The sequence below is a fragment of the Anolis carolinensis genome, chromosome 4 (genome assembly GCF_035594765.1).
Source record: "Anolis carolinensis isolate JA03-04 chromosome 4, rAnoCar3.1.pri, whole genome shotgun sequence".
NCBI classification, from domain to species: domain Eukaryota; kingdom Metazoa; phylum Chordata; class Lepidosauria; order Squamata; family Dactyloidae; genus Anolis; species Anolis carolinensis.
The window spans coordinates 32,527,953-32,555,056 of NC_085844.1; the positions used below are offsets into that span (position 1 = coordinate 32,527,953).

The 27,104-nt window shown below is 40.5% G+C and overlaps 2 protein-coding genes across 9 annotated transcripts in view; one reads left to right on the plus strand and one right to left on the minus strand.

Annotated features, from left to right (window-relative positions):
* The first annotated feature begins 898 nt into the window (after positions 1 to 898).
* c4h8orf88 (chromosome 4 C8orf88 homolog) lies at positions 899 to 22,132 on the plus strand. 6 transcript variants are annotated; one of them, XM_003219529.4, is made up of 7 exons: positions 899 to 1,100; positions 9,419 to 9,513; positions 15,025 to 15,101; positions 15,831 to 15,915; positions 17,206 to 17,312; positions 18,154 to 18,246; positions 19,148 to 22,132. In XM_003219529.4, the coding sequence occupies exons 2-7, from the start codon at positions 9,444 to 9,446 to the stop codon at positions 19,193 to 19,195; spliced, it is 480 nt and encodes a 159-aa protein (XP_003219577.1). In that variant the 5' UTR covers positions 899 to 1,100; positions 9,419 to 9,443; the 3' UTR covers positions 19,196 to 22,132. The 6 variants fall into 6 exon arrangements, with proteins under 6 accessions (XP_003219577.1, XP_008106609.1, XP_008106611.1 ...); XM_008108402.3 differs by having other exon boundaries at positions 932 to 1,100; positions 17,203 to 17,312; XM_008108404.3 differs by lacking the exon at positions 899 to 1,100 and adding an exon at positions 2,986 to 3,243 and having other exon boundaries at positions 17,248 to 17,312.
* The window catches only part of necab1 (N-terminal EF-hand calcium binding protein 1), a 51,946-nt gene continuing 46,102 nt past the window's right edge, over positions 21,261 to 27,104 (minus strand). For 2 of the 3 annotated variants that reach the window (XM_008108406.2, XM_003219560.3), the window contains 3 exons: positions 24,569 to 24,643; positions 23,234 to 23,325; positions 21,261 to 21,657 (listed from right to left, as the gene is read on the minus strand). In XM_008108406.2, the coding sequence (XP_008106613.1) occupies positions 21,629 to 21,657; positions 23,234 to 23,325; positions 24,569 to 24,643 (196 nt within the window). In that variant the 3' untranslated portion in view covers positions 21,261 to 21,628. The remainder of the gene's footprint in view (positions 21,658 to 23,233; positions 23,326 to 24,568; positions 24,644 to 27,104) is intronic. The other variant, XM_008108407.3, reaches the window with a different exon arrangement.

Sequence of the window (27,104 nt, forward strand, 5' to 3'; positions counted from 1 at the left end):
GTTCACTTAGCCCTTGATTGATTGAATGATTGATTGCTTTCTGCCTGGAGGCCTCCTGTGTTTGGATGATGTTCATTAGTTACTGTCTTAATTCTGGTGTTTTTCAATACTGGTAGCCGATTTTGTTCATTTTCATGGTTTCTTCCTTTCTGTTGAAATTGTCCATGTGCTTGTGGATTTCAATGGCTTCTCTGTGTAGTCTGACAAAGTGGTGGTCAGAGTGGTCCAGAATGTTTGTGTTCTCATATAATGAACATCACCCAAACACACGAGGACTCCAGGCAGAAAGCAATCAAGGGCTAGTGAACACCACCCAGACAAAGGATGTCTCCAGGCAATAAACAATTCAAAGGGAATAAAAGCCAGGCTACATCTATGCAGATACCCTCACTATTGACTACATCAGTAGTCCTCCAGTTGTTTTGGACTTCAACTCCCAGAAAGCCCAGCCAGCTTACCAGCTGTTAGGAATTGTAGGAGCTGAAGTCCAAAACACCTGGCAGACCAAAGGTTGGGAACCACTGGACTATGTAATCTTAGTTACTCACATGCTAATGAAGGGATCCTACTCCATTAAACTTGCTAACTGCACCCTTCACACTTGGTTAACAGACATTGGTTCTTTCTCCCACCCTGAACACTCCACAGGTATATATACTCCACTTGCTTTACCACCATCGGATCCTCTGAAGATGGCAGCCAGAGATGCAGGCAAAACGTCAGGAGAAAAGGCTGCTAGAATACGGCTCAGCTGCAACTTGGGACAGCTCTCCAGCAGAGGAGGACTCTTCTGAGGGTTGCAGCAAGCTTGGGAAGGGTTAACCTGACCTCCTACTTGAGCATCACAGGCGTCTGTGATTATCTGTATAGGCTTGCTGAAATGAGCAGCAGCTGAGATCCCATGATAAAAAAGGGTATGTAAGCAACAGCTATTGGGTTGCAGGTAATATCATACCTTTGTACTCTTTCCTATAATTAGAAGAGATCACACGGGCCATCGAGTCCAACCTGCCGCCATGCAGGAAAAGCACAATGAAAGCATCCCTGACAGATAGTCACCCAGCCTCTGTTTAAAAGCCTCCAAGGAAGGAAATTCCCTGGTTAGTATTATGGACCTTGTTGTATCCTGAAACCTTGACTCTGAATTCTTGACTTAACTTCCTGGCTTTGATCTATGGACTTGGGCTTCAGTTTGACTCCTGACTATCTGGCTTGACTTTGGATCTCTCACTTCGGTTTCTACTCTTGAACTCTTCAGAACTAAGTGAACCCCTGTCATCTGATTATTGGACTGTAGCTTTGGCTATTTTTTGTCCTTGCTCCTGAATTGGCTAAGGGTCCTTCCACACAGCCATTTAACCTAGAATATCAAGGCAGAAAATACCACAATATCTGCTTTGAACTGAGTTATCTGAGTCCACACTGCCATATATTCCAGTTCAATATAGGGTTGTGTGGAAGGTCCCTAAGTCAGGCATCGGCTGCTTGGTTGACCTCTGGCTTGCTAGTACAACTGAATGACTGCATTGTGAAATGATGCATGCCTAAAAAGTGTGTTACCAAGATGATATGTTTGGGAAGCTAGACAAACAGGTTGATTTCATTCTGGGTTGCTGTGAGTTTTCAGGGGTGTATGGCCAAGTTCCAGAAGCATTCTCTCCTGACGTTTCACCCACATCTATGGCAGACATCCTGAGAGGTTGTGAGGTTTGGTGAAACATCAGGAGAAAATCCTCCTGGAATATGGCCATACAGCCCAGAAAACTCACAGCAACCCAGTGATTCCGGGCATGAAAGCCTTCGACAACTCATTTCATTCTGTTTACTATGTTCATTGTTATCTATCTTCCAGGGTTTTATTCATGTATTATTTATATTATTATTTATGGCATCTCTACGGCAGGTTTCTTAAAATAATGCATCCAGAAGGGGTTAACTGGCTTTGCCTTCCTTTGGTGCTGAGAGCGTGTGCCACACACAAGTGGGTTTCCATGGCTAAATTGGGGATTTGAACTCCTAAGTCATTAGGGTGCATCTACACTGAAGAATTGATTGTAGTTTGACACCACTTTAACTGCTCTGGCTCAATGCTATAGAATCCTGGCTTAGGATTTGTTGAGGCACCAGCGCTATCAGGCAGAGAGGAGGGGTAAAGAAGACCTTACAAACTACAACTCCTATAATTTCATAGCATTGGGCCAGGACATTCAAAATGGTGTCAAGTGAGTTGCTGTGAGTTTTCCGAGCTGTATGGCCATGTCCCAGAAGGATTCTCTCCTGATGTTGCACCTGCATCAATGGCAGGCATCCTCAGAGGTTGTGAGGTTTCTTGGAAGCTAGGCAAGTGGGATTTATGTATCACTGGAATAATGTTCAAGGTGAGAGAAAGAACTCTTGCTTATTTGAGGCAAATTGGCCAGCTTGATTAGCATTGAATAGCCTGGCAGCTTCAAAGCCTAGCTGCTTCCTGACTAGAGAATCCTTTGTTGGCAGGTGTTAGCTGGCCCTGATTGTATCCTGTCTGGAATTCCCCTGTTTTCAGAGTGTTGTTCTTTATTTGCTGTTTTGATTTTAGAGTTTTTTAAATATTGGTAGCGAGATTTTGTCCATTTTCATGGTTTCCTCCTTTTTGTTGAAATTGTCCACATGCTTGTGGATTTCAATGGCTTCTCTATGTACTCTGACATGGTGGTTGTTAGAGTGGTCCAGCATTTCTGTGTTCTCAAAATAATATGCTGTGTGCAGGCTGGTTCATCAGGTGCTCTGCCATGGCTGACTTCTCTGGTTGAGTCAGTCTGCAGTGCCTTTCAAATGCATTCATTCTGCACTGTTTATTCTCAAAGGCTGGCCTTCCAGGCTTTGGGACTTCAGCTCCCAGAAGCCCTGATCATTACCCAAGGCAGCTGGGGCTTCTGGGAGTTGAAGTCCAAAGGTGGGGGAGGGAGAGATTCACTTCCGCATTGGCTCCTCAGCGCGTGCCGTTAGCTCCTCCCCCTTTTCCCCTCACAGAACCGCAACAATAGGCGGATTTACAAGGCGGGGGGATGGGATGCCAGCGCGTGGCCCGCGTCAACCTCCACCAGGCCACGCCCCCAGCACGAGGCAGGCAGAGAGAGTCCGTTGGCCTCAGGCAACAGCGACTTCCGGCTACAGTTTCATTCGTTTCCCTCCTTCGCAGAAGGTGTGAAGGTGGCAGCCTTAGGTACAGGCCTTGCGCTCTGTGTGTCGGAGGATGAGGGACTGGTGAGCGGGCTTTCAGCACTGAATATTGGGGCAGGGAGGGAAGGATGTGGGTGTTCTGTGGGAAGTATAGTTTGCTAAAGCACTCTGGTAGAGAAAGGCCTTTTAAAACTACAACTCCCAGGATTCCAGAGCCTTGAGCCATGGCACTAAGAGTGCTGTCAAACTGCATGGCTTCTACAGTAGGCATGGGCAAACTTTGATCCTTCAGGTGTTTTGGACTTCAACTCCCACAATTCCTTTCAGCCTCAGCCCCCTTTCCCCCTCAGATGCTTAAGAAAGGAATTGTGAGAGTTGAAGTTCACCTGTCATCCAGAAAGCATTCTGTACTCTACCAATGATGGATCTGGACCAAACCTGACACAAAGAACCCCCAGGACCAATAAAACATACTGGAGGGGTTTGGGGGAAATTGACCTTAATTTTTGGGAGTTGTAGTTAACCTGCATCCAGAGATACTGTAGCCCCCACCGACAATGGAGCAGGACCAAACTTGGCACAGAAAACTCCCATGACCTACTGAACATAGTGCAGGAGTTTGGGGGGAATTGACTGTACAGTAGAGTCTCGCTTATCCAACGTTCTGGATTCTCCAATGCATTTTTGTAGTCAATGTTTTCAATATATCGTGATATTTTGGTGCTAAACTCGTAAATACAGTAATTACTACATAGCATTACTGCGTATTGAACTACTTTTTCTGCCAAATGTGTTGTCCAACATGATGTTTTGGTGCTTCATTTGTAAAATCATAACCTAATTTGATGTTTAATAGGCTTTTCCTTAATGCCTCCTTATTATCCAACATATTCACTTATCCAACATTCTGCCGGCCCGTTTATGTTGGATAAGTGAGACTCTACTGTATTTGTTTTTTGTATTGTTGAAGATTTTCATAACCGGAAACACAACCTCACAACCACTGACGATGCCTGCCATAAATGTGGGCGAAACATCAGAAGAGAAAGCTTCTGGAACATCGCTATACAGCCCAAAAGACTCACAACGACCTTATTTATTTATTTATTTATTTATTTGTGGCATTTATATCCTGCCCTTTTCAACCCAAAGGGGACTCAGAGCAGCTTACAAGTTATATGTACATACAATATATTACATGATATTATTAGCATAGCACAATATTATCATTGTATATTACTGTATTGCACTAGACCACTATAAGGTAAAGGTTTCCCCTGACGTTAAGTCCAGTTGTGACTGACTCTGGGGGTTGATGCTCATCTCCATTTCTAAGCCGAAGAGCCGGCGTTGTCTGTAGACACCTCCAAGGTCATGTGGCCGGCATGACTGCATGGAGTGCCGTTACCTTCCCGCTAGAGCTGTACCTATTGATCTACTCACATTTGCATATTTTCGAACTGCTAGGTTGGCAGGAGCTGGAGCAACAGCGGCCGCTCACGCCGCTCCCGGGATTTGAACCTGAGACCTTTTGGTCTGCAAGTTCAGCAGCTCAGTGCTTTAATGCATTTCGCCACCAGGGCTTCTTACTAGACCACTATACTGCAATATTACTAATAATATGTAATATATAAAATATAATTGTTATATTGTATTATTATTATTATTAGTATTATTTTGTTTTACAAAGTTGGGTTCAAACTTGGCACACAGACCCAACATGGCCAACTGTAATACTGGCAGGGTTTGGAGGTGTTTGCCCTGAGAATCTGAGAGTTGTAGTTCACCCTTATCCAGAGAGCACTGAACCCAGGCAACACTGGATCTGGAACAAACTTAAGTGATAGGTAATCATCCCAAAACAATTCTTTCTAATAACCCGGGCACCATTGGGTCCCAAAGATATTATTTCCACATAATTGGCAAATGTTACATTATTTGGTGTAAATGGACTATAGTGGAAAGGAATTGAACATTCAATCAGATTATTAATTGGTGTTCTATACTGGAAATGAAAATCTAAAGAAAAATTAACTGGCCTTAATAATGAGGAAAGAGGAACAGTCAGGGGATATAATGCAAAGCTTGTCAAATGATATTGACAAGACCTCAGAGGAAGCCCATCAATATAATTCTAATCCAAATTTATACTCCCAACTAGAGGCAAAAGAGGAAGTAATTTAAAGATTATTTACTGAAATCCAAGAGGAGATAGTTCTCACACCAAAATAGACATGTGCGTAATCGAATTAGAACACCAAAGCAGGAAACAGAGCAGAACCAAACACTTTCAGAGAATTTGGCCTAGAATCAAGAAATAAATCAGGAGACTGACTGGTTGAATTTTGTGAAGCCAAAGATTTGTTCATTGCAAGTATTCCTTCAAGCAACCAAAGATATGACTTCATACATTGGGTTAGGGTCTGGAATGCCCCAAAATGATATACAAAATGCAGCATATTTTTACCATGTTTTGAGATACCTTCTTTTGACTCTCCAGGATAAGCACAACTTACTGGGGAACATTTAAAAAAAATGTTCTTCTAATTGCCTTCTTGGACAGCTCCCAGATATGCTCCCATATCCCTAAAGGGCACTTGAGGGCAAAAACATTTTGATGTTTTTGCAGAGATTACAGATGCATAGGTGAAGACAGCACTCAGGTTATCCTAGAAGGCTAATCTAATCTTCTGTGGTTGCCCATCCCTGATCTACATCACTTGATGGCCAGTATAGAAATAAAATAGATGACATATTTGAAAGCGGAAGGTGGAGAGCAAAACTAAAAAAGTAGACTTAATCTATGAATGTGCCAAAAAAAGCCCCTGAAAAACATCCCTATAGAATTCAAAGAGCATGAGGAAGTGGTGAGGAGGAGGAGAGGGAGATGATTTGCATAACTACCAAGAGTCTAATTGACTGGGAGCCTAAAGAACTCTGGACCAAAGTGAGGGACTCGGTCAGGGAAGAATGTGAAAAGATACTGTCTGCAGCTAAAAACAAAAAAGAGCCACATCATTGGATAACAGATACAACTCTTCAAGCAATTTAAAGGATGGATTAGAAGAGAAAAGTTAAAGAAGTAGAGTCAGAATACTGAATGCAATTGTTCTGTGATATGCCTCTTGGGGCAATGACAGTTACTGTAATATTCAATGAGAAATAATAAAAAAGCAATAAAAACATGTAACAAGAGACCTCCTCCCAACAACATGAAATCAAAGGAAAGTTAAAACCAAGAGTGGCAATTCTAAAATCACTGAAGAACTATGTAAAAGAGATGAAAAGATGGTGGATCATTCAAGTAAGAATCATTGGAAGATGAAACCACAATTATACAAAGTGGAAGCTGCACTTTGGAGGAAATAAAGTACTAGGAAAACACAGCATACCAACAGAGCTGATTCAAGCTACAGAGGCAGAATCTATCTAAATTATAATAAAAATCTATCTCATATGGAAAACAAAATAATGGTCCAAAGATTAGAAGTTCTTGATATATATTCTAGTCCCCAAGAAAGGGGGCAGTAGAGATCATAGTAACCACCAGACCATTGCATTAAGCAATGTACCTTAAGTAGAGCAAGAAAACTCATATGTCCAGGGTTTTCTATTCTTTGACTCAGTCATAAAACGAAATTGACATTGTAACTAAGGAATCAAAAGACCATACTTGGAAGGGCCACTATGCAGAAACTAGATGGGACCCTCAGGTGTAAAATTACATTATTGAATATCACGATTGGCTATTCCTCTTAAACTTTTCCACTTGCAACCCCTTCAAACCTGATAAAGGCTTGCTAAACACGCTGATTTTCCTTTTTATATACAGCCAAAGCAACTTCTGCAGAGTATGTGGTAAACACTGCACAACAGATTCATGTAAATGTGTAAAACAGCCACTGGTGATCAGTGCTATTTGCTATTGCCCAGTTTTTTGGGACCCCAACAGTTTAAGAAGTAGTGGTCTATGCATTAATATTTCCAATTTTTATGTATGGTTGTGAAGTAAGCTCATTTGACACATGGTGTGGAAGAGAGCTTGGTACCATAAACTGTTAAAAAACAACAACAAATGAGCAGGTTGGCTTAGACCATATCAGTCCTAAACTCCATTTGTAAGCCGCAGTAGCAAAACTGAAGCTATCTACTTGGACAAATTATTAGTGCATTAGAAAATACAATAATACTTGGGAATGTAGATGGCATTTGGAAAGGAGGAAGATGTCATTATAGAGGGATATACCCAATTAAACCCTGGGCCCTGGGTTTGCAAGATCGTAGAAGGACTGTTGGTAATAGGAAGACTTGGAGATCTCTGTCTTAATTCAATTAATATCAATTAATAATCAGGCAGTAATTTGAATTTCACATACATCAATTGTCTAAATTATGATTAACAGAGTATCTCTCATAGTCAAAGATTTGTAATTACGTAGTTTTATAATGCTAATGTACATTGGTTTGAACAAGAAGTTAATAAAATTATTAATCATGAGGCATTTATACTCTGTGTTTAATGTCTTTGTGTCTGAAAGGAAGAGACACGGTCAGAAAATGAGTGGTATAAGAATCAACCAAATATACAGGGAGATATATCTATCTATCTATATATAAAAGTAATGTGTGTTTTATTATGGAGTAAACAGCAAAACCACTGAACCAAATCACACCAAATTTGGCCACAAAAGACATAGTCATCCAAAATATGTCTTTCAAACAAAAAAAACCCAGAAAAATAAAATCCAAATTAGAGGAAGATGAAGAACTGTTTTTTCCCCTTGCTACTAGTTAGAAGGGTAGGCTCTGCCCACTTCGTCTCCTAGCAACCCACTCAGCCAGAATGGCGCCCAGGGCCTCTTCACTCAGGCTTCTTCCACACTGCCTATAAAATACAGATTATCTGATTTGAACTGGATTATATGGCAGTGTAGCCTCAAGGCCCTACCACACACCTATATAACCCAGAATGCCAAGGCAGAATAATCCACAGTATCTGCTTTGAACTGGATTATCTTGAGTCCACACTGCCATATAATCCAGTTCAGTGTGGATTTTATACAGTTGTGTAGAACGGGCCTCGTATAATCCAGTTCTAAGCAGATAATATAAGATTATAAATATAATATCTAAAATTACTGTGGTATAATAATACAGAACAATATAATCTCTAAAATCAGGGCAGTAAATAAAGAGCAACACTCTGAGAACGGGAATTCCGGAAAGGAAATAACCAGGGCCAGCTAACACTTCCCAACAAAGGATTCCCCCAGACAAAAAGCAGCCAGGCTTTGAAGCTGCAAGGCAATTAAATGCTAATCAAGGTGACTAATTGCAGCATTCATATTTGCTGCACTGAGACTATTCATTGCTAGTCAACCTGGCCAACCAAGAGTTACACATAGAAAGCGGCCAGGCTTGCAAGCAACAAGGCTATTCAGTGCTCTTCAACCTGGCCAACCAAGATTTCCCCTAGATAGAAAACCCTCAGGTTTTGAAGCCACAAAGCTACTCTGTCCCATTCAACCTGCCTAAGGAAGGATGCCCCTATATAGAAAGCGGCCAGGCTTTGAAGCAGTGAGGCTATTCAGTGCCATTCAAATTGGTCAAAAACCATTCTCCTAGAATGCAAGTACCCAGCCTTCCAAGCAGCAAGCCTATTCCATTGTATTCCAGCTCACCAAACAAGGATTCGTATAAGAAGAAAATGGCCAGGCTTTGAGGTTGCAAGGCTATTCACTGCTATTCCACCTGGTCAACAAATGATTCCCATAAGCCACAGCAATGCATGGCCAGGCACAGCTTTGTGTGTGTGTGTGTGTGTGTGTGTGTGTGTGTGTGTGTGTGTGTGTGTGTGTGTGTATGTGTGTATATATGAGCTTTGGATAGCATAGAGAAAGGTTAGCACCCCTGTGGTATTTGTTTTGCTGTCTATACCCCTGTTCAGAAAATTTCACCTCACTTTGTCCTTGTGATAATTGGATTTTGAAAAAAAATTGGCTTGTTGTGGAAACAAGGATCAATGATAAAGCTTCAGTGGAAACACCTTATTTTCATGATAACTCTTTCAGGAGTGAATTTCTCTTCTGAGGGGTAGATTTCTCTCACTATCTGTTGTTTCAACCCTATTCTTAACTATGAGTTGTTTATAAGTCAGCTGTTTGTAACTTGGGGACTGCCTGTACTTTTAAAACAATTTTCTTAATTCTTTCAAGTTTTGTAATTATTACATGTATATTTTGTTTGTTTCTTTTTACAGCATGGCATCCCAAAGTGTTTAAAAAATGGAAACAAAAAGAATGATTGGTAAATCACTTCAGCCAGCGAGACCTGTGCGACATCTCACTCCTTATGGTAAATTTATTTTCAATGAACAAAATCAAGCAGCTTTACTATTTCCTACATTTGGTAATACCCTTTTTACTACCAGCAAACTGCTACAGAATTTGTCCCTAAGTATAGTATATGGTAGTGTCTTATTTCAACAGATTTTTAAAAACAAGTTACAGAATGATCCCCATATCCATGGGATCATTACCATGGTTTCACCTAAACATCTAAGTTCTCTAGAACATGGCTTCTTAAACTAAATTGGGCCCCCTTAGTTCAATGTCGGGGTCATAAAATTAGTTATAGTACCAAGTTTCTGAACACCACTAATTTACACAAATCTGTTAGCAACAACATGCAGTGTTTACAGCGGACTGTGCAGAAAATTGGATTCAAGAGGGGGACGACATCCTACTTCAAGAAATAACATCTCCAGATTATGTAATCACCCACCAAATGCGGACTGGGAGGCGAGGTGGGGTGGGGTGGCTATGCTGTCCTGAGAAAGCTTTTCTCTTAGGGCAGCTCCTGTGCTGAACATCTCTGGCATTGAAAGTGTTGGTCTGGTGTGGGATTCCCCTGAGAATATAGCCTTTCTGCTGGTGTACCATGCGCCTAGCGCACCAGCAGATAGCCTATCCCAGCTGCTCGAAACTGTGTCAGAGTGGTCCTTGAGGTTCCCCAGACTTATCTTGGGGGAATTCAACGTCCACGCTGATGCAGACTCCTGTTCATTAGCAGCTATGGACCTAGTGTCTACCATGGAGACACTAGGACTCTCGCTTTGTAGTACTGGGCCCACGCATCAGGCGGGACACACGCTAGATTTTATCTTCAGCTCAGGAATTCAAGTGATCCATGTCTCTACTATAGAGGTTCTATGGTTGGATCATTGTGCCCTAAGAGTCCGGTTGGAGCATGCCTGCCCACCTGGCAAAGGCACCAAGCCGATTTGGGCTTGTCCAAGGAAACTTATGGAACCCAGTAGTTTCCGGAATGCTCTGAGGGATCTGGAGCCGGTCAGCGACTCGATCGATATGCAGCTTATAGGGCATTTATGGAGTCCAATGAGCATGCTATCATCGAAGCAAAGCGAGTATATTACGCCTCTTTGATAGCCTCCCCTAACTCACGCCCGGCAAAACTGTTTAAAATTGTCGATCTTTAACGACGGTCCCTACCATCCCAAAAAGTGAAGATTAGGCCCTTTCAGCCGAAGCTTTTCAGAGCTATGCTGCAGACAAGATCTCGCTACTACGCTGGGATCTCCCTGCCACAACTGATAGTGAGACAACTTGAGACTCTGTGGCCACTTGCAGGGCCCACCCTTGACCGGTTCATCCTGCTGGACGCAGAGGCTCTCAATAGGCTCATAGCTGCAGCTAGACCGACCACTTGCTCCCTCGATCCATGTCCCTCTTGGTTGGTGAAATCCTGCTTGGAGGGATTACGTGACCCGCTGTTGAAGATAATAAACAGCTCCCTTGAGCAAGGAGTATTTCCAGGGGGCTTAAAAGAGGCGGTAGTCTCTCTCCTGCTGAAAAAAAAACAGATTTAGATCTCTCGGTTCCCTCCAGCTACCGCCCAGTTTCAAATCTTTCGTTTCTGGGCAAGGTGATTGAGAGAGCAGTAGTGGAGCAGCTGCAGCAGTTCCTAGACACAGCCAGACTAGATCCCTTCCAGTCCTGCTTGGGACAGTGCGGAGCATGGGACAGAGACTGTGTTGGTTTCCATCACGGATCATCTTCGATGCTAGCTTGATCAGGGCGGGTCGGTGCTGCTTGTATTATTGGATTTCACAGCAGCATTTGACACAGTCGATTACTATCTTTTGACCCACCGTCTTGCCGTTGCTGGAGTCAGGGACAGCTTTAAATTGGCTAGCCTCCTTTCTTCACAACCGTGGACAGCAAGTGGAGAGGGGAGGCCTGGTCTCTGAAAGGTCTCCTCTACTTTGTGGGGTTCCTCAGGGGGCCATTCTCTCCCCTCTGTTGTTTAACATCTCTTGGTCTGTGGCGCAGGCTGGAGAGCAAGCCAGCTGCAACCAGCTGCAATGAATCACTCTGACCAGGAGGTCATGAGTTCGAGGCCCGCTCAGAGCCTATGTTTGTCTTGTCTTTGTTCTATGTTAAAAGGCATTGAATGTTTGCCTATATGTGTAATGTGATCCTCCCTGAGTCCCCTTCGGGGTGAGAAGGGCGGAATATAAATGCTGCAAATAAATAAATATGCGACCACTTGCTCAGCTGGTTCAAGATTTCGGGCTCAAGTGTTACCAATATGCTGATGACACTCAACTTGTGTTGAAGATGGAAGGCCGACCGGACTCTGTACCCGATAATTTTCATCAGTGCCTTGAGGCCGTTACTGGATGGTTGCGTGCCAGCAGGTTGAGGGTGAATCCAGCAAAGACGGAGATCCTATGGCTGGGTCGACCGGGCACTGGGGATATCCAGTTGCCTACCCTGGATGGCGAAGCGCTACGCCCGTCTCCACTGGTAAAGAGTCTTGGAGTCCTTTTGGACCCTCTGCTGACGATGGAGGCCCAGGTCTCCGCCGTTAGCAGAACCGCCTTTTTTCATCTTCGGCAGGCTAGACGGCTGGCCCCCTATCTGTCTAGGGACGACCTAGCTACTGTGATCCAAGCTACGGTCATCTCAAGACTGGACTACTGTAACGCCCTCTACATTGGCCTTCTTGTGTCAGTGATCCGGAAGCTCAAATTGGTACAAAATGCAGCTGCTCGGCTTCTTGCGGGAGTCCCGATGAGAATCCACATAACACCAATCTTACTGCAGCTGCACTGGTTTTCATTTGATCACCGGATCACTTTCAAAGTGATGGTACTTACCTTTAAGGCCTTACATGGTCTGGGGCCAATGTACTTGAGGGACCGCCTCACCCCCTACCAACTCCAGAGATTCCTCCATTCTGAGGACCAAGATCTGCTGGAAGTTCCCAGTTTAAAGACCTTGCGTCTAACAACAACCAGACGCAGAGCCTTTACAGCAGTGGCGCCATCAGTCTGGAACACTCTGCCACCTGAAGTCCGTGCCTTACGAGACTTATCAGCCTTTCGCAGGGCATGTAAGACACACCTGTTTTGGCAGGCTTTTGATTTCTGTTACTGCTATTTTTAAATTGTTTTAGATTTTAGTCTTCTTGTAAGCTTCCCCGAGCCCTAGGGGAGTAGCGGCATATAAGTTTGAATAATACATAATTAAATAAATAAAATGGTTCAGCTGCACTGCACAATATTGAAAAGCATTTTTTAGCAAGTCTTGCAAATGTGCATTTGTTTTCAGTAAAAAAAAACTTGCTCCAGTAATTCAGTAGAGTTTTTATCAGGTCGAAAAGGGGATGCAAGCGCAAAAGTCTTAAGAACCTCTGCTCTAGAAAACTTTAGGAAGCATGATGTTACCAATAGAGAGGATTAAGTGAATTTTACAATTTTTTAAAAGACTCATTCCTTAAGGTAGTGAAAGATTCTTTCTTACCTCTCCTTTTTGTTCCTAAACAGGCTCCAGATACAAACCTACAAAATAAGATTAGAAAGATTAGAAACAGAAAGAATTTTCTGAGCAAAAGCTGCAAGACACTTGACTTGGAAGTGGTGGATTCTTTTACTTTGGCAGCTTTTAAACAAAAACAAACTGGGCCACACTTTCTGACACAGTTTCACCCCTTTTTAACTTTAAATGATAAAGGTTTTGTGTCAAAATAATTTTGATACTGGCAGTTTCTGTCTGGTAAATGTTAAGGAGACTCTTCCAACACTCTCTTGTTATCATTGCATTCTTGAGATAAGCCAGCTGGGCATCCTCCACTGACAAAATAATAGGAGCTTTGGCTTTTTTGTCAGCCCTCAGCTCTGCTACACTTGCCCCAGCTGCTGGTGGATTCTCCAGCACAGTCCATAAATCTTCCTTCATTAGGAAGAACCTCAGCCCACACTAGTAGTGTTTAGCCTTTCAAAAGGCAAACTGCTACTTAAAGAGAGAGGCATTTTTTGCTGGACTGCTTTTCAGCCTTCACTCTACCACTCACACAGATTCTGGTCTTTAGAGTCCTTTCACCGGTTGCACTGCCTACACTGGTTGCGCTGGGTACCCTGGGCCCATAAATGATGTCAGGGGTTCAAATACGTATGAAATCCCCTGTTGTATAGTGGAATAGACTCTTCACTCCTGTAAGGGAGCCAAATACCTTCTTGCGATGAAGTGGTCTCCTCAGGAACAAAATCAACACCTAGACACAAACCTGTACGTTCCAACTGGAAGGCTTTTCTTTCTTAGGTTGCAGCAGTAGTACAAACTAACACAGTATGTACAAACTCTCCTATCTTCATCTCCCAACTTCCAACCCTCATCAACTCAACACAGGCTTATTACAAACGTATAGGTAACAGGCTCAGCACTCAGCTACCACACCCCAATTACAGTGACATCTGTGGTTAATCCTGAGACATTGATTGTGTTAGCACTTAAATAAATGCTGAGTAATTTACACATTCTGACTGATATGACACTTTAAAAAGCCAATGTAATTCAAGGCTGCATCAATAAAAGTAGTGTCTAGATTGGGGGAAGTAATAGTACCACTCTGTTCCCCTTTGACCAGCAATACGGTGTCCCTTTCTGGGCACCATAACTGAAGAAGGATACTGACAAGATGGAATGCAACTAGAGGACAGCGAACAAAATGGTAAAAATCCTGGAAGCCAAGACCTCCGGGGAGTTGCTTAGGGTGTATCTACATTGTAAAAATAACACAATTTGACACTACTTTAACTTCATGGCTCCATATTAAGGAATCTTGAGAATTGTAGTTTGATGAGACGTCAGAAGTTTTTGGCAGAGAAGGCTCAAAACCTTGTATAACTAAAACTGCCATGATTCCATAATATTGAGCCATTGCAATTAAAGCAGTGTCAGAGTGCATTAATTCTATAAGGTAAATGTGCCCTTAGAGAGTTTGGTATTTCTAGCCTGGAGAAAAAAAGATTTGGAGGTGACATGATTGCCACATTAATATATTTGAAAAAACATTATATTGAGGAAATAGTAAATTTGTTTTCTGCTGCTCCAGTGATGAAAACATGGAGCAATGGATTAAAGCTACAGGAAAAGAGATCCCACCTAAACATTAGGAAAAAAATTCCTGACAGCAAGAAAGGTTTGGTGATGTCTCCTTCTATGGAGAATTTTTAAATGGCCATTTGTCAGGAGTGGTTTGAATATAAATTCCTGTGTGCCAGAAGTTTGGATTGGATCGCCCTGTGGTCTCTTCCAACTCTATGATTTTATGAAAGGTTAAATGACCATCCCAAAGAGCTTTTGTTACACGTTCCTTTGTGATAGGCACTTGAACTAGATGATCTTTGCAGTCTCTTCTAGCTCTGTGATTCTACGATTTGTTAAGAGATCCAGGGCCAAAAAGCATGTTACATTAAAATGTAACAGCATACCTACAACTTAAAAAAGCAATGCTATTACAGATGTTACTGATTTATTTCTACTGCATTCTGTCCCATAGTATCACCAACCAATTTCAGCTTCCAGACGATGTTTTCATGCAGTACTCCTGTACATTCACCTAATGAAATTGGCTCAGTAAGTTTACTATAATACACCAAATAAATAGGTTTCTCTACATTGTTGCAATTGCAATTTCTTATATAACTGTCATGTAATGCCAGCTATGGTTTAATGCTATGGATATAAACAATTCTGAGGCTGGCCAGAGATTTATTTGAACAAGGACAAAAGACTCTTCCTTAAGCATTCAGAACTGTGAGACAGGCATTGCTGTAAGGAAAGGGAACTAAACGATTATGAAAGCAGTTTTATATTACTTACAAATTTTCTTAAAAAGTTAAAAAAAACAGCTTGTTATTGAAGTTGAACATGGGCTGAGGAAGAATTGGCAAGACAGGTGGCAGGTGGTGTCAGCAGCTACCAAAGTGCTTGAGAGATGGCTACAACATTGCCGCAGAGGTTTTTGAAGGTTATGGATTTATGTGTACCTATTTCAGTCTGCATTCAGCCTGGTTTTGGACTGAATCTGCTTTGGTCACTGTGATGAATGACTTCAACAGGAGAGAGATGAGGAGTATTGCCCAGCTGCTTTTTATTGATTTTTTGATGTAATTGACCCTAGATTGGCTCCATGAAAATAGAGTAGAAGTCATCGACTTAACAATGGTTACGGTCTTGTGTGTAAATTTGGTTCATCAGACTGATATGAATAATTGTGTCTCAGCCTGTAGAAAATTCCTCTATATTTCCAAATTCCCAAATAAAATTCTAAACTTCTGTAAAACATATATTTTTTTAATTTAGATATGTAAATCCAACAGACTACTGGTTTTAAATGAAAGTCTGATTCCGCGTGTTTCAGAGCAGCACAAACCTGAAGTTACAAAAGGTAAGCATTGTATATATACAAGCATTGAAAAAGACAATAAAACTATGGGAGAAATGATAAATTCTACAATAATGCCAAGTACTGTTTTATTTGAGACACTGACCGATGTGTAGCTAGATGTCATGAGTAGCTTCAGAGAAATCTGAAACCAGTTTACAGCCTACAGCCTAATCTTGTTTTTAAAATTTCAGATATTTGACAGACTAAAATGATGACCTATTTAATTATGTTGTAAAACTTATTCAAAAGACAATGTTCACTGCTACTATCCTAATTACTAGGATAGGTTAATAGAAAAACAGTGTATCAGTCACATGGCCTTTCCTATTTCTTCCATAGCACCATTGATATTATAGCACAGTCTGCTTTTGGTATTGTCAGACATTAAAGCTACGACTTAAAGATTATCCCATCACCTCTATAAGTTAAAGTGGCTACCTTTCAGGTATCAATTAATAAACTTTCACATTCCATAATTCTGATATAGAACTCGGAGCCCTTCTAGACAGGCCCTATATTCCAGAATCTGATCCCAGGTTTTCGGATTTAAACTGAATTATGTGAGTCCGTACTGCCAGATAATCTGGGATAAACAGAAAACCTGGAATTAGATCCTGGGATATAGGGCCTGTCTGGAAGGGCCCTCAGATTTACTTACTTTGACAACATTTACAGTTTTGAAAACACATGTTTGTTTTGGTGATGTAAAAATAATAAATAACATATATCTTTAATTTTTTGTTTGTGTGTTTATTTATTTATTTACATCACTTTTACCCCCCCCCCCCTTTCTCCCCAAGGGGACTCAAAGCGGCTTACAATAAATAGGCAAAAATTCAATGCCTAAAAACAATGTAAAAACAACAATTCATATAAAACAATCTACAAAACAACAATTCATATAAAACAGATACCATTGCAAAATAAAATCACATTATATAAAATTTTAAGCATGTCCAAGATTAGAATCCATTCATCCAAAATCCTCAATAAATCTTTGTACAGGTCATGTAAAGTCCATGTTCTCATTCATTAAAAGCTTGCATGCACAACCATGTCTTTAAGGCTTTCCTGAAGCCTAGGAGAGTTGGTATCTGCCATATGTTGCTGGGGAGGGTGTTCCACAGCCGAGGAGCCACCACCGAGAAGGCCCTGTCCCTCGTTCCCACCAGCCTTACCTGCGAGGCTGGTGGGACCGAGAGCAGGGCCTCCCCCGATGATCTAAGAGTTCTAGAAGGCTCATTGCACATATACCTCTCAACCAAACCTTTCTTAATTTTGTGTTAGCAGAAAGAATAACCTATAGTAGAGATTACCTTTTGAAACTTTCAGAGGTTTCACTTGCTCAAGAGAAACCAGAATTTCTTCCTGATCATCCTGTTGTACTTGAAAAACCAGTAAGTATTTATTTACAAATTAAGTTTTGAAAGGATTTCAGTGCTAGAGCTCATTCCTAGAAATCATTGTCAAATAGTGTTTATGCAAAAATGCATTCTTAGTCTCTTAGACTTCCAAACATTCCCCTAGGACAGGGTGGATGAAGGGTAGGGGCAACTGATGTGAAGAGAGCTCTAGCTTCCATAAGCCATCACAAGATACACACACTACAGTGAAGTTGGGATAGACTGTTCCTTGTGTATGCGTGCTTGCTTAAGCAACCCAATGTATTCCTTCTGTGAAGATTATTTTAATCAGCATGCCCCATCCTGATGTCATTGAAATGTGTTGGACTGTGTTCCATCATCAGCTAGTCAGAATGAAAGCTAGGTTCAAGAGGGGTCATGAAAGTTATTTAATGCATCTTGAAGGGATCAGGTTGGAAGAAACTGTTCTAAATTTCCCATATTTATTGAAGTGTAATACACAATAGAATGTAATGTGCACATAAATTTTGAAAGTGTACATTACAAAAACTTTGAAGGTGCACTTTGGCCTCGAATGTAATGTGCCCAATAGCGTAGGTGTAGCATGTTAAGGAGGCAGGCAGCATGAATTAGACCATCTGGGAAGCCATGCCCTTCTATAAGATCAGGGTTGTGCCCAATTCCCAACTGGCATCATTCATAAGACCTTCAAAGCTGATTGGGTGGGGGGTGAAGGCCTCATGAATGAGGATAGTTGGGAACCGCATGGTACAGAGCCTGGGCAGGGAGAGGGCAAGGGCAACCTGGGAGGCAAGATCCGTGACTAAATTACAGGAGTGACTGGGTCACCAGCTGGGCGCTCCTTCTCCTCCAGATGCCATGGAGCCCTACGACTGCTGCCACCACCTGGAATAGCCTCCCTGTCCAGCCTGTGGGGTTCCAGGTTTCACCGGGCCTTTTCACACAGGTGGGTTTATGTGCACAATCCTAACACACCATTGAATCTAGTATGCATGTTGATTTTGGCAATGTAATTTAGCCAAAAAATGTAACAGACTCTAGTAAATACGGTATTTTTCATGAAAGCATGTATGTATTTATTTATTTCATTTCTGTCCCACCTTTCTCCACCCTAGAGGGGACTCAAGGTGCATGCATGTATGTATGTATGCTGTGTGTGTGTGTGTGTGTGTGTGTGTTCAGCTCCTAAGAGAACATCCCCTTCCTTTGCAGCATTTATTATGCCAACAAAAGGTATTGGGTTTTTTTTTAATCGTGTCAGAACCGCTTCTTCAAGTTGCTTTTGGTGTGAGAGAATTGGCTGTCTGCAAGGATGTTGCCTAGTGGACGCCTGGATGTGTTACCAGCCTGCTGGGAGGCTTCTTTCATGTCCCCGCATGGGAAGCTAGGGCTGACAGATGGGAGCTCACCCTGTCTCGTGGATTCAAACCCCAACCTTTAGATCAGCAGTTCAGCTTGCACAAGGGTTTAAACCATTGCGCCACCACAGCCCCTTAAGGTACTGGATGACATGTTTAGATTTCTCGTAGTTCAGTATTTTTACTGAAACACTGTAATTTGTGTTATGCTCCTGAAAACATTTGCAGTAAAGTCAATCAGAAATCTTTGAATTGGATTTTGGATTAATGGGGAAAGGCTTAACATTTTTTTAAGTTTAAAGCGTAGTCGGGTGAGGGAAGCATTTTAGATTTACCAATTAAGCAATGGGTGCCGAGATATACATCCTCCCCCCACCCTGCAGTAAGGTTTTTTTTCCTGTTAGCACAGAACATTATTTTGTGTAGCTTATAAAATATTTAATGCAAATAATCCTAATTAAACTTGATGCTGGCCTTTTTGTTTTGCAGACAAACTACTGCTTACTGTCTGATTCAAGAAATGATGTATCTTTCTGAAGATGAGGAATATGTCCTTTTTCACCACTAAAAATTAAGGAAATGTGATCTATAATCGGTTTTAACCTTTATGGTTAGTGTACATCTGAAGTAAAACTATTTTCAAAGAAAATGTATGCATATCAACTTTATGTTTTGTTGGACCAAACCATGTGAGAAGGGAAAAAGCTGTTGAAATGAGGTAACACTCCTGTGTCAAGTTGAAGTACTATATTCAACATATTACAATACACTATGATTGCTACTAGTGTTGCAATGCTGTGAGAAGTTTATTCTTTTTTTCTGCAATTGATCAGAAGAAATGTAGAATGATGGGTTCATACGACATGGTTGCCTACCACAGAAAATGGACATGAAACCATAACAAATTTCTAAACAAATTCCACATGATGTTTGTTTTAAAAGAGATACACACCTACATCTAAAATACTGGCTAATGTTTTATACAAAATATTTTAAATTGGTTTTTGAAAATTTTGGAATGTATAACTCCTTCACTGTGATTAAATTGCATCACTTTTGTAATGTTATAATCACAAATATGTGTTCAATGCATATATAAGTTTGTATTTATACTTCTGTTACTCCACATGACCTTCCCCTTTTCCTGCCCAGTTCTTGGCATTTCTTTGTAGGTGATATTATTTAAATAACTACCAAGATGCTTTAAGGTAAAAATGACCTGATAAATCTTTATGTCTCTCTGTCTGAGTATATCTTTCATTTACAATGTTATATTTTAGTGATCAAGGCATGCCATTCCTACTCACTTAGGAAGGAATGCCATGCTCACTAAAAGTCAACATGAATTTCTCAAAAACAAGTCATGCCAGACCCTTATTTCTCTGTTTCTCTCTTTTGATAGTGTTACAGGTTTGATAAATGATGGGGATGCTGTAGATGCTACACACCTTGATTTCAATAAGACCTCTGACAATATTTCCTATGACATTCTCCCAAAGAAGCTAGCAAAATGTGAGCTAGACAATGCTGCTTTTAGGTGGATTTGGAATTGGCTGACTGTCCATACCCAAAGGGTGCTTCCCATTGGTTCCTCATCCTGGAGAGGAGTGACCAAGGGATGCCACGGGTTTCTGTTCTGTGCCCAGTGGTATTGAACATCTTAATAAATTGTACAACAGAATAGAAGGCATGCTTATCAACTTTGCAGATGACACCAAATTGAGGGGGGGGGAGGGGTATCTAATATCCCAGAGGACAGGGTCAGAAACCAAAAATTCAGATCAGAGAACTGGGCCAAAACTAACCAAATGAATTTCAACAGGGAGAAATGTATAGTACTAGAATTCGGCAATAAAAGTGAAATACACAGGATGGATGACACCTGGCTTGAAAACAGTACTTGTGAAAGGGATCTAGGAATCTTCATAGACCATAAGCTTACTATGAGTCAACAGTGAGATGTGGCAGCTAAAAAAGCCAATTCTAGGTTGCATCAATAGAAGTGTATAGTATTTAGATTGAGGGAAGTCATGGTCCCACTCTTCAGCATTAATCAGATCTCACTTGATGTATTGTGTCCAGTTCTGGGCACCACAGTTCAAGAAGAACATTGAGAAGCTGGAAGGTGTCTAGAGAAGTGCAATCTAAATGATAAAAGGCCTGGAAGCCATTGGGTAGCATCTTAGGGAGCAGAGTATGTTTATCTTGGAGAAGAGAAGGTTAAGAGGAGACATGATAGGCATGATTAAATATTTGAAAGGATGTCATATTGAGGAAACAGGCAAGCTTGTTCTCTGCTGCTCTAGAGACTAGGACATGGAGCAAAGGGTTCCAGTTGCTAGAAAAGAAATTCCACCTAAACATTCAGAAGAACTATCTGATGGTAAGAGCTATTCAACTGTGAAATATGCTGTCTCGGAGTGTGATGGACTTCCTCTGATAGTTTTTAAACAGAGGCTGGATAGCTGTCTGTTGGGACTGCTGTAAATGTCAGTTCATACAATGGAGTACCAGAAGTGGAATCTTTGTTATCAGATACTTATTAATATATATTAAAACAATCACAAATTTGTTTGCAAGTTTTATGTATAATCTCTGTATATGTGGTTGGGCTGACTTTATTGAACATCAAATTAGTAAGCAAATGCAGCAGTGACTATTATAAGCAATATTATGTTATATTCTGCTTGATTTCTAAACATTCACAAGATACAGTACTTTACAAATAGTTAACACTTATAATAAAAAAGATAAATAAACCAAAAAACAGTCATATGAAACAAAAGATCAGTTTACACCATTCCTGAAAGCAGCTGTGAGAATTTGTACAGTTTAGCTCTGTTCTTAAATGGGAGCCTGTGTCCATTGAAGTAAAACCTTGTCATCTGTTAACTTTATTGACTTTACAATGATTCTGTTAGTGTTCTTTTGGAGTCATGTACGGATTATTAAGTAATTGTAATGAAGCTTCTAGTTGTTATTCAGGACCCACCAGGAAGCTGGAAAAGAAAATAATAGATGGTTAGAAAATCACGTTCTTTTAGTAGTATTTTTCTTCTGTAAGTTGAGATTTTCTGTTGCTGCTTAGAACATAACTTTACAATGTGCAGCGTATTATTTTCTTTAAAATCTAAGCACTGACTTAGATGACCTTATTATTTTATCCTCCCTTTTTACACTGCTTGAATTAGGGTTATAATGCTCCCCATTCCCAGTGGGAACAAAGAGATGCAACTTTTGTTCATGTGAGCAACCCCTAAAGTTTCAAATTACTTAAATTTGAACTTACTCCTTGCAAGTCTCCTCATCATAAGTATTCTTGCATTGTAAAGCAAATGTGGTTGTAAGTTGTATTTTGCACATACTGTTTCCCATTTAGGGAGACCTTGCCATTGCATTGTATTTGCTATTCAATGCAGTTATTTTGTATATCTTGATTGTTGTCCACTCAGTACAATTCCGCTTTTATATTTATTTGTGAATGTGGTTTACATGTTTCAATTTGTCTAAAATGCAGTATTTTCATAGGTATAAGGTTTTATGAATGTGTGCACACTCAGAACGTATAGGAGTTCATATATGTGCCGTGAGTGTATACCTGCTAAAAGTCCCCAGAAATCAAAATTATCCCCTGGAATTTGTCCACCCCACTTGGTCTGAACGGAACTGTATTCATGTTCTATTTTAACCCAGGTGTGAGCATGCTCCAGAGCCCATTGGGACACAGCATTCTATTTTTGGGCCCTTCAAGAAATGCATCGTCATGGATGCCATTCTTGGTGACATCACATACTTTAAAGATGTGTTTTTTGCGTGTGTGTGTGTGTGAAGAGTTAAAGAGCATTTGTAAATATATAAGATGGATATAGTTGTATGCTCAGCAGTGGGATGCAGCTATATCCAATATAGGTTCTCCATGGGTCTTTATATTTCAGGGACCTATCGAGGACCTCGGAGACTTCCCACAGGTTATCTGTCTCTTGTGTCCAGATATAAGAATATAGCTGAGCATGTCTCTACAGCTCCCTCTGCTCTCTACAAGCCAGAGAATGCCCATGAATGATGTGCCTTTCAATCCAGCATCTTGTTCTCTATATCCAATTTTAGGACAGTATCAGTGTTTTGGGGGCTGGGTTTGAATGGGGGAGAGGATACAATTTGCATGATTCCTATCCATGTGTTAAATTGTAAAGCCATCTGTAGTTAATAAACATATTTTTGTAAAGTGGGTTGTAGAGGCAAACATGCATATGTTTGCTATTTACGATAGATAGTGCTGTATTCAGGTTCCACCATATTCAATAAAGTTTATATGCAAGGAAATGTGTCTTAGGGCGCTGTGTCACGGTGTAAGCATCAATGGAATTTTACTGGAAGTAAACTAAATTGTCTTGGTTTTGAATGAACTTGCATAGCCCACGGGTTGCATCTTTAATTGTAATGGACAGACAAACTGACTAAAAAGAAAAAAAATCCTTAATGGGGTGCTTCTTTGTTGTTCCCCTTAGAATGGAATACAGGTGCAGTGGGAAGAGATCAAGGAAAGAGTTTGTTCACATAAAATTCAGGTATTACCAGGCACTAGCATTGTTGTTATGTGCTCTGGAGTTTCTAAGCAATCCACATTACTCCTTTGGAATGTCTTGCTGTAATTAGTCTGCAGGTGTCTGTAGAAATAAATATTACATTTAGACATTTACGGCACATTTCTCTTTCTGTATCAGTCTGCACTTCAAAATAAAATGTCAGTAATTTACAAGTTTCCAATGTATTTGTTATATTACATTTGTTGTACAACTGCACAACTGCATTGACCATGATTACTATCTGAGTCTATGCTTGCAACATCTCACATACTTTCATTTCAAAAGTACTTAGCATTAAATGGTTGATAACTAAGCATAGCTAAAGAAGAACAGTTTGAGAAGATGGTGCCTCTCTGTGGAGGTCCTATGATTTGTCTTAGTCTACTCAGGCTTTTTACTAAGACTAGTAAAACGTCCATTGACGGTCCCCGAATTTCTCATTTCTTTGATAATTGGAAATTTAGCAAAGAGAAAAACGTTTCTCTTTTGAAATATTTTCATATTATGTTAAGAGTCATTTTCAGATGTATCACAGTGTTCATTGTGTTCAGATCTATTAGAACTGATAGCATTCTTTCACCTCTTTTTTATATGCTTCTGCCTATTCTATTATATGCCAATTCAAGTATTCCGAATAACATTTCAAGGTTAAACATAGCCAGAGTAGAAACTTGGTATTTTCTAGAAAACTGTATTTGGAAATTTCTTTTCTGTTTAGTGATACAGACCTTTAACTAATCAATTACTGTAGAAAATTAGCACAGAATAAACAGCTTATATGTTTAAAATGTGCTTTTCCCCACCAAACTAGATGATATTGACAAATAATCTATCTTTTTGGAAAATCACGTTCACTTCTAGGTCTAGATCCAGTGTTGGCAGTAGAGTTGCACAAACTGCATATATTCCAAACTTCAGCAAGGAGAATCCGATGTTTCTTGGGCAGATGGTTCTCACAATTTGCACACGTTTCAATGGAGTTAGGTCCTACAATGAGCACAGTTGCACGCTATCGGGGCATCTGACCAAAGCTGCTTCCAGCTCTAAGCCAAGATGACCACTAATTAGCCCACAAGTGTGCAAAGAATGCTGGAAATGCCCAGATGGATTTGTGGTTTGTCAGGTGACGGGACTGCCTGCCTTCTTATTGCAGGATAGCTTCTTCCTCCCTCCCAGGGCGCAGGACTTGTCAGTCCGCAGCAACGATACAGCATTTTTTTCTTGCTCTGTCAGGATTACATTGGATCCTGGCTTTTAAAACAACAGATTAAATTCTGACATTTTCAAAAACGAGTCATCAAAATGTGCACAGCTATTTGAATACCTGTTCCAGGCATTGTCATCCCAGAATTCATAAACAACAAAGTGGGATCCACTTGAAAGTTTCTGAATGGAAATACTAGGGGGGGGAAGAGAGAGAACATAATTAATTTGATGGATAGGCAACCCAACCAGAGTGAAGAAGTGATTGGCTCAGGTGATTCAGACACAATGGGAAATCCATCTGGTACTAAAACAAGTGACATTAAGGCAGGCTCCCCTTCCTTTCTCGTGCCCACAAGATGGAGAGGGACTTTGAAAGACCACAATTCCCAAGCATTACAGGAAAGCTGTTTAAAACCAAAAGCTGGTAAGAAGTCTGAGACTAAAACTCAGCAGCTGTTTTGCAGCAGGAAATTGTGGTTTCTGTGTTTCACACAAATGGTGTAAACCCTGCCTACACAGAGCCACCAGCTGGAATAGAGAGAGTAGTCTTAGTTGAGGGCCCCAACCTTCCCTCTTGTGATTCGACCAAAATGTAGAAATCATTGAACAGTACACAATTCAAAGAGGCATACCTTCCATGTGGTCCTTTTAATTAAGAGGAAAATGAATTTGGTTAGAAGTATTAATTATTCTCTGATTGGTGTAAATAGGAATCCAGATAGTTTGAATTATGTCCATCACCAAGCAACCGGAGGCAGGGAATCCCATGGCCCCAGTCCCTTCTATCCCATCCTTTGCTTCAAATAAAGCTGTATCCAGAACTTTCTATCTCTTTTTTCTTGTCCTACTCAGCAGACATTTGTATCAATGGATCCTTGGCTGACTGGAAAGATTTGCAGAAAAGCCTGCTTCCTTGGGCGTTGGTCCTCTAATTGAACTGGAAAGTAGATCTTCAGCAGTGGAATGCTGTCAAATTTTACTTTATTCTGGGGAAAATAACTATGATAAATGAACAAATTGTCAAATCTAGAAGGACCAGCAGGTGGCACCATGTACATGTGAAATATAGCATATCAGGCAAGAGTAATGTCAACTGATTATTTTGCAAATATTTTTGTTCACTACGGTAATTCATTGCTCCTAACTCAACCATTGCTTTATTGTAAGTATCTCTTCATTTTTTCATGTCTATGCTTTTGTTTCCTTTATGTTGATAACAGTTCTCAGATACTGCATTTTTATATCAGCGGCCAAGGCAATTTCACATGAACACTAATACATTAAGAATAGAATGAGCAATCTGTATAGAAAATGTTTAGTAGACTAATTATTCTCAAGAGGATAGGCACACCAGGTTTTCTCACTGGCTGCACAGTTAGGGTAAATTAGATTTTTCTGGTCATACTCTGAAGTACACATAATACAGTTACTGTACTTAGTTACTTTTAAGAGTCACTACTAGTTCATTTGAGACAACCTTCACAAAATGGATAGTATGAACTAGCATCAAGATGGTTTATAATCCATTAGCTTATTTTGTTCTTATCTCTCTGTATGTCTGAGTTAATTGTTTCATCATTTCGCTGCCATTCCTCGGAACTGGGTTGCCAGCATATGTGGCAGTTGAACGTTGGAATTTGATCTTCACAAATATTTGTACAGAGGAATCTGTTCCTCAGCATGTAGTCCTTAATGACTAAATGCGATTTCCAAGATTGTAGTGATCAGTCAAGCAAAGCCTGGGAGTTCTCGGAGGCAGAGAAAGCCAAGAGCAAACAACACCCTGCTTTTTTGCAGCTTAAATAAAACACATAATAGTTTTCTGCCTTTAAATGACAACATTAATTACAAAAATAAATGATTAAAATACCACAGAGAGGCACATTAAAAAGAAAAAAAGTCTTGCCCTGCAATAGGAAAGGAGGGGGAATTTAAATACTCCTGGGTGCTAGCAGCCGTCACAAGAATCAACAGCATGTGAATAACAAAAGTGATGCTCTCAAAATTCTTTAGAAAACTTTTATTTTGCTTTCAGTCCTTGGAAATTTACAGAATATTTACTCAAAATTAGCTTGAAATATGTACAAAGAGGCTTACAAGTACAGATTGAACTACATTATATGATTCTACACTGACCATATAATGCAGTTCAAACTGCATTGTTATTTGGCAGTGTGGAACCAGCCTCACTTAATGAAATATGTACAATGGGGCTTATAAATTTACCTCATTTAGCGAAGCAAAATACGGAAATGATAGGAATAGGTTCTTACACCACAAAAAAGAAGAGGGAAGTCAACATGTTTCAAGAAACAATCCAGAATTAGCAATAAGTACGTTAAGTAATATCAGATGAAAAGCCTTGCTTGAGTAAAAAAATACTTTGATTTTTCCGAAATGCATCCAGAGATTACTTTTTTCTTCCACCAGCCTCCACTGTTACTATTTTCATTTTGGTGGCTAAACAAAGATCTCTGCTATATGAACATATTAGGGGTAGTTGGTGAGGCTGCTCTCCTCTTTTCTGTGTCTTGTTCTCACATGCTCAGTAAGAGATTTTGGAGCATCTTGCCTTTTTAAGGCAGGCAGACACAGTAGGCTAGAGGGCAACCCTGCCCTACTGCTACAGTCCCAACACTCAAAACCTGTGTTTT